Genomic DNA, 16,218 nt, shown 5'->3' on the forward strand with positions numbered 1-16,218 from the left:
TTGGTGAGACCTGCTTTTATGAAATCCTGCTTGATCCCTCTTCCTTTCCTTAGTGTGAACTAGCTTACTTACTAACCATAACAGTTCTTAAATAGTATGTTAATGCTGTTATTAATGATAGTACATTTTTTGTAGTAATGTGAATTTTCGGTTTTGTTAGTGCGTAGGGAGATTGATACACTGAATGAGCGCTTAGCAGGCGAAGGACAGACAATCGATGGGGCTGAACTGAGCAAAGGACAACTGAAAACAAAAGGTAAGAGAGCCACAAAGAATCCTTAACCAGTATTTTTGAATTCCCTTTTCTGTACTTTGTTGACCAAAACGTAGAATGTTACTGGAGGAATTAATACCTGTTACTTATACAAAGAAGCTTATGCTGTATTTGAAATGTCTTCCTTTGAATTTATTTTTCTCAACAGCCAGTCATAGTACGAGTCAGCTTTCTCAGAAATTAAAGACAACTTACAAGGCATCTACTAGCAAGGTATGAGACAAATTAATTCTCTACTCATCCATGTGTACTCGTGAGACTAATGTGACTGTCTTTGAAGTTGTAAATTGTGGTTTCTTTAAGCTGGGTAGTGCTGGGCCATAAGTAAATATGCCTCCTTAGGAGTAGTATGTTTTTCTTGGATTCATCAATTACCCATTATCCAACCATACCATATGATATTTTTACAATAATTACTTGCCTTTTTTGAAGAAGGGATGCTGGAGGGGCGAGAGTGTGCACATGTGTATGTGGGAGTGCTGTTTTGTAAATAGAGCTAAGAAAAATAATTCTTTTTCATGAAGCAAATAAGTGAACTTGCTAGTGGATTTCTGAATAAAGATTTGGGTATTGCAGTTGAAATGGGGATTTAAATAGGCACCTCTATGTATACTATTATAGATTGTGTTTTTAAGGTTGTTTTTATTTTTTAGCTATGACACTAGAACATTTTGTTTCTTTTATGTTGCAAGACTTGCTCATCAGTAGCTAGTGATCTTTTTTTTTCTTGGTGTTTTGGCACAGTTAACCTTTCTGATGCTTTTCATTTTGTACATCTGCATCAGCCTGGTATTTTTGTTTTCCTTGCTCTCTCCCCTTTTTCAGTTTTTGCAGCGAGTTTACCTGCTGTTCTTTCCCCCTCCCCCTTCTCACAGTCATTTCATGATACATTATTAACGTTAAATAAAATGTGAGGAAACCACAGTGGAATCTGGTATGTGAATTAGCTGTATGGTATGTAAATTAGCTCTGTGGTGACCTGTAATGCAGGCTGGTGTGTGGAAATAACCTTTTGTTAAGCATGAAAGTTTGTGAGTAAGTGTCTTGATTTGAAAGACAAGTGTCTGCCAAGGAAGGTCAGAACCTCCCTTAGAACAGAGAATATGACCCCCTTCCCTCCGAATTATTATAACTTTGAAATGTAGTGGACTTTCAGGCAAAGATATGGGAAAAGGAATAACAGTTCTTTACTAGTATTTATAACGAGGCAAACAAGCAACAACAACAGCAGCAACAACAAACAACCCAAAAACTCAGCGGCAGCTCACTCTGGGCTGCCAGAGCACCTTCCCTGCGGTGCAGTTCCGCTCACAGCCAGCAGGGGCGCTGGTGGCTCCCGGCAGGGCAGGACGATGATTCCGCCGCTCCTGCAGGGGGCGCTATGGCGGCGGGGCGGTCGCGTCTCCCCTCAGGCGGCGATGGAGGGTGCAGCTGGGGGGGCAGATGAGCTGGAGCAGGAGCCTCGCAGCGGCGGCTGGAACGGCACAGCCAGGCGCGCCTCGGAGCTCAAACGAAATGTAACAGGAAACTCCGCAGCCTTAGCAGGAGCCCTGGCAGTTGGGTGGACAGGGGGTGTGGGGTTGGAGCGTAGAGAAAAAGGCCGAGGCAGAAGCTGCCGTGCTTCTCTGTAGCAGCTGCTGCATGGAGCTGGGAAGATACACTCTCCGGGAAGGGTTCCTGGGTGTTCCCCTGAGGCACTTGAGTAGATGGTGAGGGTCCTTGGCAGTGAGCTTGGCTGTTGAAAAGGTCCCACTTCAACGGCCACTCTCAGGAGCAAAGGCTCGCTGACAGTAAGGAAGGAGCCGTGCAGGGCTGCGCTCCGCAGGGGCAGTGGATTCTCGCCGTGGGAAGCAGCAGCTCCACTGTTCCTTCTGGTCTTGAGGGTAAGAGGGAGAGACAGGAGCCAAGCCCAGCTAGAATCTCCCTTGGGAGGTATCTCTGCCCTTCCCAACAAAATGCCCCTCAGCTAGGAGAGTGCAGCCAACTGCTGTGCCCTTCTCCTTTTCTACATCTTTTGTCTCTCTTAAGTACCAATGGTTATTGTTTCTTAGCAACAGTTGGGACAAAATTCCATGAGAGAAAAGAAAGGAAAAATCTTAACCTCCAACCACAAGGTAGTGAAATAGACTGAAGCTACAGTGGTTTATTTGGTCTCCTTTTTATTTTATTGTTTTCCAAACTTTTATTCTTGCCAATGTGGTACACAGAATGCCTCTTTTAAGAGTTAATGGCTTGCAAATTCTTTATCAAGACCACTCATATAGGGACAACATGATATTAATAGTTTTGGTACACCTAGCATGTAGCTATGAATTAGTACCCTCTAGTGTAGCGGGGGTTTTTTTTGTGGGTTTTTTTTTTTTTTTTGGGTTTTGAGGCAGATATTGAATCCTTGTCTTTTACTTTTTACAATGTAGCACTCGTATTTATTCCTGGGCAAGACAGGCACACCTCACAGCTTCAGCATGGAAGCTGGGAGGTATAGGTGGAGACTCCTGGGTAACTGATATGCATGCACAGCAAAGCAGACATGAGTAGTGAGTAGTGGAGCGTGAAGAATTTAATACCTGAACATTATGCACAACAGATGTCTGAATGTGCTGATGTATTTCTTTTCACTACTTTGAGTCAGAATTTGCTGGGGAGTAGACAAGAGCTGAGGGCAATTACAGCACTGCAAGCATCTCTGTCCAGTGTGTTCTTTGAAATCTTAATGCACTTCATGGAAGTGCTTTATCTTGACCTCTTCTACCTTCCTACACAGAAGAGTCAAAGCTGTAACCTTTTGTCTCTTGACCCACAGAGAGACTATAGCAAAGAGTTAGAAAAGAGTATAATTTTCTAAAAACCATGATTTTTCCATCTGTACCCTGACCGGATATAGTTAAGAGTTCCCCAATACCCTCTCTTGGAAAAAAGACATTCTGAGTTTTAAGAATTCAACAGCTTTGAAATTCTTATGTCTGTACTTTCCATGAGTACTGAATGAACAATGCTGTTTCCCAAAATGGTTCTGTTCCAAACTCACTGGGGTAGTAGATCACAAGTTTTCTCTGTTTTACAAACCAATTGTTCTATGTAATTGCACACAATTACATTTTTCAGATTGGCTGCATATATAGATTTTTTTTTTTCTGAAAAGACCTTTCACTATTTGCTGAATCTAATGAGAAGGCTGGTCCTTGACTGCTTTAATATTGTCAAAAAATACTAGGACTAAAGCAATCTGTCTATTCTCTTGGGGGAAATGCTGAGGTCAATGTTCTTAATTCAAGTCCTTCATATGAAGTTTCCATACTGGAATACTTTTCATCACTTAGCTGTGTATAAAGTTGGCAAAACTCAGAAAAGCATGATTTTAGCAGCAAGGTTTATCCCCCAGTGTCCAAATCCTGAAGAGATAGAGTAGATTTAACACTTGGTACTCTTAAAACTAATTTTTTGTTAATGGACAAGGTTCTGTAATTTAACTGCAGTTGGTTTTAGATGCAGGAATCACTATATGAAATCCACGTTTTGATGTTAACAAAGTGTTATGGCTGCTGTTAATGATCCCTGCCTTATGAAAGTTGTTACAACATCAGGAAAGCATCAATTGTTTATGCAGAGTCCTAAAATAAACTGAAATGATGTCACTTGGTCCATCCAAACTAAATTCCGGGATCTCTGATTTGTCTAGATCAGGATTAAGACTCTTAAAAGAATGTATTTATTCACCCAGCAATTGAAAGGAATAATTTTTGAACTATGTAGTTTTTGTACTCACTGCCTAAAGTTGCTTCACAGGACATTCTGTTCATCAGGGACAGTGTAATGCTGCTGGACTGGTCCCTAGTAGATCAAATTTTCATTCTTACTTCTAAAGTGCCCTGTCTGTGTAAGAAACGCTTTTGTTGGGTTTCTCACTCTGCCGTGCAATTGTTTCAGTTTGTATTCAATTTTCACTTGTTTAAATAGTAAACAATGTTTCCCCATTAACAAATCTTTTTGTAGAAAGAACATGAAACTGTATCAATTTAAGAAAGGACAGGCAAAGGTGAAACACACTCAGGATATGGTTGCCCATTTACTTGTACATGATGATCTGCTGGTTACTTCAGAAATTTTCCACAGTACAGAGACTTCTTTTAAGCAAGTTGTGTGTTCTTTAAATATTTCCTTTCCCAGCCTGGGACATTGTTTATGTGTGTTTAACAGAGCAGGAAGTAATCCAGGCCCTCTCTAGTTTATCCAATTACTGGTATGCAAAGTGAAGGACAGCAAAAAAAGGTTAAAAAGATAGCATGGAAAAAGCGTGTGTTGAGTAAATATCTGTATCAGGACATTCACTGTTGGATAGTGTTCTTGAACTCTTCTGTGTGTTAATTAAAGACTGCTAATACTCCAAAAGGAGTTTTATATCCTTGCCATTAAATGATCAGTGAAACTGCTGTCTAATGGTTTTGCAAATTCTGTACTTGTTGATGGGAAGGGAATAGTTTCTCTAAGAAAACTTATGCATGAGGGTTTGACTCAGCATCAGAAAGACAGAATGCAAGCATAGTCTGAGTGTGGGGTTGAGAGCAGCAAAATACCAAGTTAAGAGTTTGACCTGAGTGCTGTGTTAGTCCTTTTCTGCCAATACTTAATTCAGCCGTTCCACTTCTCATACACAAGTCCTTTTAGTTTCAGTGTGAAAGTTGCATCTGTAGGATGGTTTTTAAAACTTAGGAAATTCTGCAGTATGGTTGAACTAATAATCTTTTAGCCCATTTTCTTTTCAGTGCATCTGTAATGACTGTTCCTTCTGCTGCTGTGAAACCAAAATGCATATTAGTTGATAATTTGGAATTCAAGTAGGGCATTATCATTTCATCATTGGAGAGTTGACATGCTCAGGATTTGGAATGCTCTTGCAGATTTTCTTCTAGCTTTAAAAACCTTTTTTGAAGTAATTTGCTTTAATGACATACTTAAGACCTTCTATTTTAATACCAGAAACTAATGGGATTTTAATCTTAGTTTATTGTATCTGAAATGTAGACTTAATTAACTTGCTAACTTTTACTAAGCTGTAGATAAGTCTTAATGTGATTTGTGTTGAAGTATTTAAAGATTTTGATTTAACTGGTTAGATACCTGCCTGTAATTCCATGCCAAGGAAAACACTGATAAATTGAAGTTTTCTTTTTGTTTCAGTTTAACAAAGCTTTTGAGGTAGTCGTTCTCAAAGAACAGCTATGAGCTTCAAGACTTGTGGGGTAAAAATAGGGCATTTGTAATGGTGGTCTTATTTTTTTAAGCCATCTTTCATGACTCTTGGTTTCAATTGTCTCTAAAAGCGTTCAGCAAGGCAAACTTTTTTTTTAATATCTGAAAATATTTATCTTCATCTGAAAATGTAGAATTTCTGAAATTTGGTTCCTTTCTGTAGATACTGAGTGTTTTCAGCATTTCTGCACTGTAGTTACTTGTAGTTTTACTGTTTTACTAGACTTTTCTTCCTTTCATTTCATATTACTTATGCACATACTAATTTGGATTTAATGAATCTTCTCTGTTTTTCCCCTAATAGCTTCATTTTGAGGGAACATGCTTATCAAATATTTAGATGAGTGTGACTTTTTTTTTAAAAAGCTTCATTACACAAATAAACAGGCATATGCACTCAGGTTAATGTTTGATTTGATTAGCTTCATGCAGTTTTAAAGAAAAAACAGCAGTGAGTGTTTTAAATTGGAATGTTTCTGGGTTTTGCTAGAATTATATAATAAATTCATTTTTTTCAAAGACATTACACTGGCTAGCAGGGATTGCTTAAGTTGTCAGATGTACTTGTTTGGAAATTCGCAAGGAAAGTTTTAAGGTTTTTTGCTTGATGAGACCAAATGGGAAGTGCACTCTACACTTGTACAAGTCATTATTCCAGAAAGATTGCATTATTGTACTACAGAATAGTTTGTCTTGCATTCTGTAAAAGTGGGGCTGCTATTAAAAAAGAAGTGAGAGGTATATTTTTATCCAAACTCACTTTCCTACCATCAAATGTCAATTTTTTGGCATTAGTGAACTGTCAGAACATTAAAGAATCATGGCAAAGTTAATATCTGTTTTTATTTGTGAGATAATGACTTCATCTTGAACCAATGTGGAAAAAAATATTGATGCCTTTGCTGTTTCAGATTGTATCCAGTTTTAAGACTACAACATCAAGGGCAATCTGTCAACTGGTAAAGGAATACGTTGGCCACAGGGATGGTATCTGGGATGTCAGTGTCGCGAAAACTCAGCCAGTGGTCTTGGGAACTGCATCTGCTGGTAAAGTTTTGTGTGGCTTGAATAGTTAGAAAATTCTGGTTTAGTCCGTAATCTATAGCAAATATAGATCCAAAGCATACTTGAATAATGAGCTCCACACTGAAAGAGTCCTTTTAAAGAAGATCTGTAGCCAAAAAAATTCTTAAAATTGGGACTTTCCTGAAATGCATTTAACTTTTAGAAATTTCAAGCATGCTTGTTAGTCTTCCTAAAGTATGTGCCAGTTAACTTGCATGCAGGGCACTCTCTCCTTAGGCAGCACTGGCATGTTGGGTGGTGTGAATGTGTGGGATGGGGGGGCTGCTTGCTTGGGGAGGCCTCTGGCACAGAATTCCATATGGCTGGGGACAGAGATCCCTGCAGGCTTTCTATCCTAGTACTGTTTAGTCTTTGTTTTATAGAAGTTGTACATGTGATCATGGTTTGCATATTCCTGTATTCTTGCATTCTGTCTTGTGTCTACGGACATGGGGCAGCTAAAAATTTTAATTTTCAGTCCTTTTTACTTTATTTACTTACTTTAGATTTATTCCTTCACACTTGAGGAGGAACAAGTACTAATGAATCAGTCACTAAATCTATTAAAGTCCAAAAATCAATCTACAGACTTGTGTAGTTTTGGAAAATTAATAGGGAAAAAAACAGAACCAGATAGAATTGATCAGTCTGAAATGACAGTCTTTTGAAGATGGAACAGAATCTGAAGGTACTGACTGGGCTTTTATATTATGGACCAGAAGCCTTGGCTTCTTGAACTGAACTGTTATAATTTTTATGTGCCTGCTGAGGGGCACATTCTGTCTTTGTGTAGGACATTTTGTCTTTGTCCTGATTTAACTTGGAAACAGCTATTCTCCAATTCAGCTTGAGGTACTACCCACTTAAATACTTAACTGTTTATTTTTGGGTGTGGCAGGATAAGGGAGTGGCATTTGGAGTGATTTCCTTTTTAAATAATTTTTTTAGTGCTCTGCAGTGACTTGTATGCATTTGGGACTTCCATGCAGGAAGTAAATAGATTGTACATAGAATTCCTGTTTGTAGTGACTGCCTTTTTCACCATGGAATGCTTTCTCTGTTTTTTTCTGAAACTCATGATACACAGTTGGAGCTTTATACAGAAGCATATAACCAAGATAGGAAAAATATCAAAAGTAGAATTTGCCTTTCAGTACTTACTGGAAATTATTCTGATTAGGACAGCACCTTTACTTTTTTTTGGGGAGATGTGTACAATGGCAAGAAACTTTTATGTTTTATATATAAGGTGGTAGTCAAGTGGGTTTGGTCTGTTCTACATTTAAAATCTATTTCATATGGTATGTGCTACAGTGGAAGATTACTTGTTTGTTAAAAGGGTAAAAATGAAAAACATATGTTTTTAACTATTTACAGCTGCTTTTTAATCTTTGTAGATCACACTGCTTTGCTGTGGAGCATCGAAACAGGGAAGTGCCTTGTCAAGTATGTAGGGCATGTCGGCTCAGGTAAGATAAGGGCATGTTGTGAAAACTGGGAACAGAGCATGGGAGGGGAAATGTGTTTTGGCCAACTTCAGAAATGTTTGTTGTGGTTTCACTTGCAGGTTTGCCAACATCATTAACAAGTCAATTGTGAAGTTCCACTAATTTTCATACAGAGAATGTTTTGGAATATGATTTTTTATTGGAGAGGCACATTAAGACAGTTCTGCAAATGCTAAATGAATAAACAAGTCCATATAAAGAAATTCACAGGCACAGTTATGACACTCAGAAGTTAAATGTCAGAACTCATCGAAGTCTCGTGTATGTGCAGAGCAAAAGAAGCTTATATAATCAGAAATTAGCAGTCTTGCAGAATCTTTGTTATATTTGGGGTATAAACTACAGATGCTGGATGAATACCTATTTGCACTTCTTTGTTTAAGATCCCATATATAATTTGGTGCATAATACTAAGATCTTGCTTTTAAGACAGTTATTTAAATATAGGTGTTTGTCTTCCTTTATACCAGCATGAATATTTTGGAAATAGTCTTTCTAAAACCCCTCTTTGGGTGGAGAGGTGCAGTCCAGTAAGTGTTTTTGATGTTAATCCTAATTTTTGGTGTCCAGTTTGATAAGAACCTGATTAGGCTCCTTCTGTCTCATAATGAGTTACAATACAGGATTTTATAGACCAGAATTGGAGAGGTTTTCCATAGCTTTAACTTGCTGTTGAGAATTGAACACTTTGAGTGATCATACCCTGGGAAAGTAGGGAATGCAGTTCCTGACCAGGATTGTTTCATTAAGTAACTCATCACATCACATGAACTTTGTGGCAAGGATAAAAATAGAATTAAGTTCTGTAGAACTGCTTCAGCCATGAGCTGTACTTTTTCTTCCTGCTACATTACTTCTAGCTTGTACAGCACAAAGTTAAATGCATAGAAACAACTGGTAACACATTAATGTGTTCAGATATCTCAGGTTGTTTGCTGCATGGATCTCTAAGTTCTATAAAGTCATGTTTGAAAACTTCACTCACTTTAACTTTCATGCTAGTGGTTTTCCTTTAAAATTGGTATTTGAATAACTATGAAAATAAAGAGTTCTAACCTGTGTGTAAACAGTTGTGATTAAACAACTGTGTTTGAACAACAAAAAGATAAATTATACTGCATATAAATTTTATATGACTATATAAATCTATACATTATATTAGAAAAAATGTATTTTTCTTTTAGTAAAGCTTCTTTTTTTGTTTGACAGTTGATTTGAAATGGTGCAAAGCTGTTGGGTGCCAGCAGCTGGTGCACCATAGAGTTAGTTCATTTAAGGGGTATCTTTTCAGACTCATTCCACCATGCTCTCCCAACAACATAGGCATCTATTTTACTTGTATAATGGATGGAAATGACTTCTAAGTTCTGTCTTGAATTGAATCTTGTGAAATGAAGAGTTTTTGTTAGTTGATAGAATTCTTGCAGGACTATTTTAAAGCCATCATGTTTTGATTACATATGGTTGCAGGACTGAAAGCTGATTTGTGTTACTTGCATCAGGTTTTCAGGCATTTGTTCTTGCAATCCTAAGTAATGAGCAGAAAGTTTATTCTTTCTGGTAACATATAGTAAGTTTTCATAAAGCTAGAAATAATTATGAATACTTAAATTCTCTTTATGGAAGTCCAGAGCATTATCCCCTGCCAGGTTACATATGCTTATTTGAATGGGGTTTGTTTATCCTCTCTAACATGAACCACTTGTACTAGGTTCAGGAAATAATTTGCTAGAAAATATGTGGTGTCATATAATGAACTATAGCTGCTTTTGTTGATACTTCTCTTTTATGTCACTGAAGAGATTACTACCAAAAATTGCTTAAAACTTAATATGATTTGATTTTTCAATGCTTTTAATGATAAATCATTGTGGAAGAATTCTTTTGGTATACTAACTTAAAATTTTACTTTGTTTCATACAGTAAACTCCATAAAGTTTCATCCCACTGAGCAAGTGGCTCTTACAGGTAGGTAAGGTTTTTTCACATGTTAAATTTATTCATCTTGATGGAAACAAAGTGTGATTTACTAATTTGTTCTGGTTGTATTTTCTCTCCCTATTGCTTTGTCAGCATCCTTTTTGATTGAATTATTTTTATATTTCAAGATATAACAAATCAGACCTAGATCTTGCCATCTGTGTTTTTCATGTCGTATTGTCATTTGTGCTTGCCTGCTCCAAACCAGACACATAGAATCATACATCAGCTGAATGTTCTGGAATTCATCCCAGGGTACTGAAAGAATTAGTGGGTGTTATGACAGCATACCTCCTGATCATCTTCCAAAGGTCTTGGGAGTCTGGAGAGGTCTCTTCTGACTAGAAACCATCCAGTGTTAGTCCAATATTACAGGAAGGGTGTGAGGAAAGACCCATGGAACTACAGACCTGTTAATCCAACCTTGGTTCCTGAAAAAATTACAGAGATTATACTGAGGACTGCTGAAAGGCATTTAAAGAATAATGCAGTCTTCAGGCACAGTCAACATGGATTCATAAAGGGAAGGTCCTTTTTAACTAATTTAGTATCCTTCCAGGATAGCGTCACCTGCCTAGTGGATGAAGGGAATGTGGTGGGTGTAGTTTTTCTGGTTTTTAGTAAGGGTTTTGATGCAGTCCCTGAGCATCCTTCTGGACAAGTTGTCCAGCTGTGGGCTGAGCAGTTTCACAGTGTGCTGGGTGGGCAGCTGGCTAAAGGGCAGAGCTCGTAGCATTGTAGTGAATGGAGCTACATCTGGCTGGCAAAGGGTCACCAGTGGTGTTCCTCAGAGATCAATTCTAGGGCCAGCCCTGTTCAATATATTTATCAATAACCTGTATGCAGGAGTTGAATGCATCATTAGCAAGTTTGTTGGTGATACCAAACTGGGAGGTGCTGCTGACTCTGGTGAGGGACAAGAGGCCTTTCAGATGGATCTAAATAAGTGAGAGCATTGGGCAATGATTAATGGGATGAAATTTAACAAGTTCACATGCCAGATGCTGTGGCTAAAACAGAGTAATGCTGAGCACATGGATAAATTGGGAGAGGAGAAGCTGAAGAGTAGCCCTGCAGAAAGGGCTCTGGGGGTGCTGGTTGTCAGCAGGCTTGATGTGAGTCAGTAATGTGCCTGGGCTGCCTAGAGGACAAACCTCACCAAACACCCCACAACCCGCTGGTCAAAAAAGGTGATTCAGCACTGGTGCAGCCTCACCTGGAGTGCTGTGTGCAGTTCTGGGCCCCACAATTTAAAAAGGTTGTGAAGGTTCTTTAATGTGTCCAGAGGAGACCAACAAAGCTGTGAAAGGGCTGGAAGGTATTTCATGGAGCAGGTAAGGACTTTTGTTCGTCTGGTTTGGAATAAAGAAGCCTGAGGGGTGACCTTGTTGCTCTCTACAGCTTCCTGAGGCAGGGAATTGGAAAGGGATGTGCTGAGCTCTTCTTCTTGGGATCCAGTGATGGAATGCATGAGAATGGCTCAAAGCTGTGCTGGGAAGGTTTAGACTGGACATTAGGAAGCATGTTTTTACCAAGAGGATGGTCAGATCGTGCCACAGGCTCTCTAGAGAGATGGTTGATGCTCCAAGCCTGTCAGCGTTTAAGAGGCATTTGGACAATGCCCTTAACAACCTGCTTGTACTTCTGATCAACCCTGAAGTGCTCACAGAGTTGGAATGGATATTTGTTGCAGGTCTCTTGCAACTGAAATAGTCTGTTTATCTATGTCTGTTTATCTATCTATATATATCTATTTCTATATAATCTCTATCATCTATATCTATATCATCTAGATCTATATCTATACATGATATTTCCAGAAGGAAATGAATATTGTGTTATTGAGTGTGCAGGAAAAGCAGTGTGAAAATATGACTGTGCATGTAAAGGCGTTTTCAGGCCTGAGCTTACCATCAGTGCAGCTTCAGGTTTGAAAACTGTCTGATTGGTCTAATCCTGTGATTCATATAGCTCAGCAATTAGGACATTAGCTTTGGGATTAAAGAGGTCTGGGTTCAATTTTCTGCTATTAGGTAAGTAATTGTAAAATGAGGATAATTGTTAGTGAGGTTAGAAATTAAAACACTTCTGCTTTCTGCATCTACAGTGATGACTTAAAGGGAAGATAGGGAGTAGCAGGCCTTTTGTCTAGGATTTAAGTTTGTCTGTTTGGATTTTCCTGTTTTCATCTGCTAACTGTAGCCATTATTTTGGTACCATAAACAATTTTGCTATGTAAACTGACTTACAAAACCCAAACCAACCAAACAAAAGCTGTCTATAGCTGGATTCTTGTTCTGCCATTATTTTTTGAGAGAGAGTTCTGCAAAGTATTTCAAATGAAACTTTTCAGGGGTCTTGCTCTTCAGTGATAATTAATTTAGAACTGGTTAAAATAAAAAAATCTTTCTCCCTGATTCAGATAGTAAAACCAGAAATAATGCAAGGTTGACCTTTCTTCTAGCCTTCCTACTTGGTTATTAGATGAGACATATTTCCTAGTACTTTAATGTACATTGCAATTGCCAGAGCTTTGCATACGTATTACAAACTGTCTTTCTCTATCTAAAACATTCAGCTTGGTACCCCTCAGGTATTAGAACGTGTTTTTTTCTGACTATAACAAGGACAATCTTGAGTTTCTCCTTAATTAATAATAAATAAGTCTATTTCAAAACAAATTGAGTTTAAAATCAAATGGCACTTGCTGAGCTGTAAACTGCTATTAGTTATGCTGAGCTGTTAAAGGCAGAAGAGGAATAGCTTCAAACTTGCTATTTTGGGTTTCTCATTAAAACCATGGCAAAAACATTTAGTGGAAGAAATCATTGAATGAAGACTCCCAGTATTTTGAGAAACAGTAAATGAATACCTGGTGATATATTAAATGCCTTCTTCAAATGTTACATATGGAACAGCAGTGAGATTCATGTTCTGATGTGTAGTATTTAAATGTATATTTCACTGTAGGAGTGATTAATTTGGTAGCTACTAATGTCTTGCATAATGAGTTATGTTTGAGATGTTGAGACTTGCTTACCATAAAGTTTATAATGGTATCTGTTAGGAAAAGATGCAACTTAGAGAATATTGCTAAATATAATATTAAAGCTTGTTTTTATTGCCCATGGAAAAGCTCTTATTTACTCTCTCTCTCTCTCTTACCTCTCTTCTCCCCATGCAGCATCTGGAGACCAGACAGCTCACATCTGGAGATACATAGTACAGTTGCCTACACCTCAGCCAACTGCAGACAGCAATGTAAGCAATCAATTTACTGCAACTAAACTAATTGCACAGCAGTTTCATCACATACAGGTTTTTTGATAAGACTGAATGTTAAATTTACACATAATTTAAAAATTACATGATTTCAGGATTGTCAAAGGTGGAATTTCAAGGTTGTAGTTTAACAGCTGTATTTCAGCTTTTCTCTGAAAATAGATTCTCTTCATGTTTTCAAAGGCATTTAGTGCAGAATAGAGTTTACCAGCTGCAAGTAGATGAATCGACTTTTTGTTCAAGGTAGTGAATGTGTAAATAAACTGTAAGTGAACAGTCTAATAACTTCTTTTTTGTAATACTGAAGTTCTTTTTAAACTAGTTAGGCTTTTGTAGCTTAACTTACTAGGCACCTGTTTTAGCTATAGTTGCTGTGGATTGAAAACTGATGGTAAGGACTTGTAATTTTAGCATTTATTTAATTGTGTCTTTATTGATTTCTAATCAACCCTTGCCAGCACACATCACACTGTCTGATGATGTCCCCAGGCCTTTAGTCAGTATTTATTCTAGCCTGACAAATATTCATTTTACTTAAAAGCACCCTTACTAAATTGTGACAAAAACATAGGTTATAGCATAAGCTTCTCAGTAGGCTAAGTAGGGGCAAGAGTTGGCTGTGTAATATGAGATAGATTTCTGAATAGAAAATGATTGATTCAGTTTATTTGATTGGGCATTTCCATTTTGAAAGAAAACACAAATATTATGTTTTCCTCACCCAAGTAACATAAAAGAATGATGTTTTTGTCTTGTGTAAATGAAAAGGGAATTCAGAGAATGATGTTTCATGGTGAGCAAAAGATTTTATTTTGCATCCAGTTTACATCAGCACTGCATGATGACTGTTTACTGACCAACAGACAAATATTGATGTGATGATTTGATTTTAATGGATAAAAATGTCTGTAAATTATTGCCTTCCCAACGATTAACATAATCAATGTCCTGTTAGATGCTTCCTACCTTTAAAAATTGAAAGGAAAGAAGTCCCTTGATAATGTGCTGCAATGAAACTCTAGGGTAATACACTTGCCAAATAGTAAAGGGGACAGATACTCAGAGCTGAAGAGTTTGGAGACCATTTTAAGATGAAGTAGAATCACAGAATCATTTAGATTGGAAAAAAACTCTTAAGATCATCAAGTCCAGCTGTTAACCCAGTACTGCCACAGGTCTTCACTAAACCACTTCCTAAAGGGCCATATCTACACATCTTTTAAATACCTCCAGGGATGTTGATTTCGCCATTTCCCTGGGCAGCCTGTTCCAATGCTTGATAACCCATTTGGTGAAGAAATTTTTCCTAAAATCCAGTATAAACCCCTCCATGTGCAACTTGAGAACAGTTCCTCTTGTCCTATCACTTGTTCCTTGGGAGAACAGACTGACACCCACCTGGCTACAGCCTCCTTTCAGGTGGTTGCAGAGAGCAATGGGGTCTCTCCTGAGCCTCCGTTTCTCCAGGCTGAACAACTTCAGTTCTCTCAGCTGCTCCTCAGCAAGTTGTTAAAAGGAATTATTAAAACTGTATTTAACTCACTGGTTATATTCCTTCAACTAAGTTTATGATAGTGAGTACTGGAATAGGCTGGGTGCAGAAGAATTAATTTACCCACATTCATGTTAAGGGGATTGGGAACATTTACACTGCAAAATGCAACTTAGAGACATTAATTCCCTTTTATTCTGAATCTTTTTTCCTCTTGCATTTTGCAGCAGGTGTCTGGAGAAGACGAAGTTGAGTTCTCAGATAAAGATGAACCTGATGGAGATGGAGATGGTTCTAGTGATTGCCCCACTGTCAGAATCCCGCTAACGTCACTGAAAAGCCATCAAGGAGTGGTCATAGCAGCTGACTGGCTTGTTGGGGGAAAGCAAGCTGTGACAGCATCGTGGGACAGGACAGCAAATCTCTATGATGTAGAGACTTCTGAACTTGTCCATTCTCTTACAGGTATTTGTTTACTCACAAAAATGAAATTGGTGGTTTGTTTTTATGTGTGGGATTACTTGTTGATACTAAGACATTGGGAAAAGTAAGTGTTTCTCTGGAGCAGGATGTGAGTGTGTACCATCTGCTGCTCAGTATTGTAATAGTTTCTAAAATTGCAGTCTTGTAAATCCTCTGAGCATGAATTTGTCTTCTTTTAAGCATATGATTTAACCTATAGTAGTTGTGTTTAAATTGAATGTACCCAAATTTTAGTTCTTGCAAAAGGTTTTTGCTATGTTCATGGTGTGTTAAGCAGCAATAACCTGCACTACTGAATGTGAAATCAGTAGTGTGGCTTTTGCCTTCAAATACATTCCCAAACTTTTACAGCAGTAACAGGATTAAGGTTCAGAATGATCGTTACTCCTTTCTGTTTGGGAAAAAGAGAAAAAATCATCAGCATTTCATTCCAAGCGTATGTGGAAATGAAATGTCTTATTTTCATTACCTTACATGTTCTCATGTGTGATTGTAGGGCACGACCAAGAGCTCACGCATTGTTGTACACATCCCACCCAGCGTCTCGTGGTGACATCGTCCCGTGACACCACCTTTCGTCTGTGGGATTTCAGAGATCCTTCTATCCATTCTGTGAATGTCTTTCAGGGTCACACAGAGTAAGTGACAGCTCCTTCACAGGTTTTTACAAGTTCTAAAAGTTGCAAATCTGGCCAGAACTGCTCCCGTGCGCTTTTTGAGGTACTAAGTTAATTCCTGTTTTGTGAGACTGATTTTCACAGAAACCCCCAATTGTCCTCCTTCAAATGTAGCGCAGCAGTAAGTAATTTCCAAACCAGCAGCCAGGGCTCTTGGTGTGCTGTTGCTCATGTGGTAAGTGTTGATAAAAATTGTTACAATTAAAG

The 16,218-nt window shown here is 38.1% G+C and overlaps 1 protein-coding gene across 5 annotated transcripts in view; it reads left to right on the forward strand.

Moving 5' to 3' along the window:
- The window catches only part of WDR37 (WD repeat domain 37), a 48,093-nt gene that overhangs the window by 14,704 nt on the left and 17,171 nt on the right, over positions 1-16,218 (forward strand). For 2 of the 5 annotated variants that reach the window (XM_085050325.1, XM_085050324.1), the window contains 8 exons: positions 161-256; positions 423-487; positions 6,436-6,571; positions 7,987-8,058; positions 10,021-10,065; positions 13,262-13,338; positions 15,079-15,316; positions 15,831-15,972. In XM_085050325.1, coding sequence (XP_084906451.1) covers positions 161-256; positions 423-487; positions 6,436-6,571; positions 7,987-8,058; positions 10,021-10,065; positions 13,262-13,338; positions 15,079-15,316; positions 15,831-15,972 — 871 coding nt within the window. Of the gene's footprint in view, positions 1-160; positions 257-422; positions 488-1,628; positions 1,792-2,325; positions 2,389-6,435; positions 6,572-7,986; positions 8,059-10,020; positions 10,066-13,261; positions 13,339-15,078; positions 15,317-15,830; positions 15,973-16,218 lie in introns of those variants that run through there. The other 3 variants (XM_085050326.1, XM_085050327.1, XM_085050328.1) reach the window with 3 other exon arrangements.

This window comes from Lichenostomus cassidix, chromosome 2, assembly GCF_008360975.1.
Source record: "Lichenostomus cassidix isolate B80296 chromosome 2, HeHo_3.0, whole genome shotgun sequence".
Taxonomy (NCBI): domain Eukaryota; kingdom Metazoa; phylum Chordata; class Aves; order Passeriformes; family Meliphagidae; genus Lichenostomus; species Lichenostomus cassidix.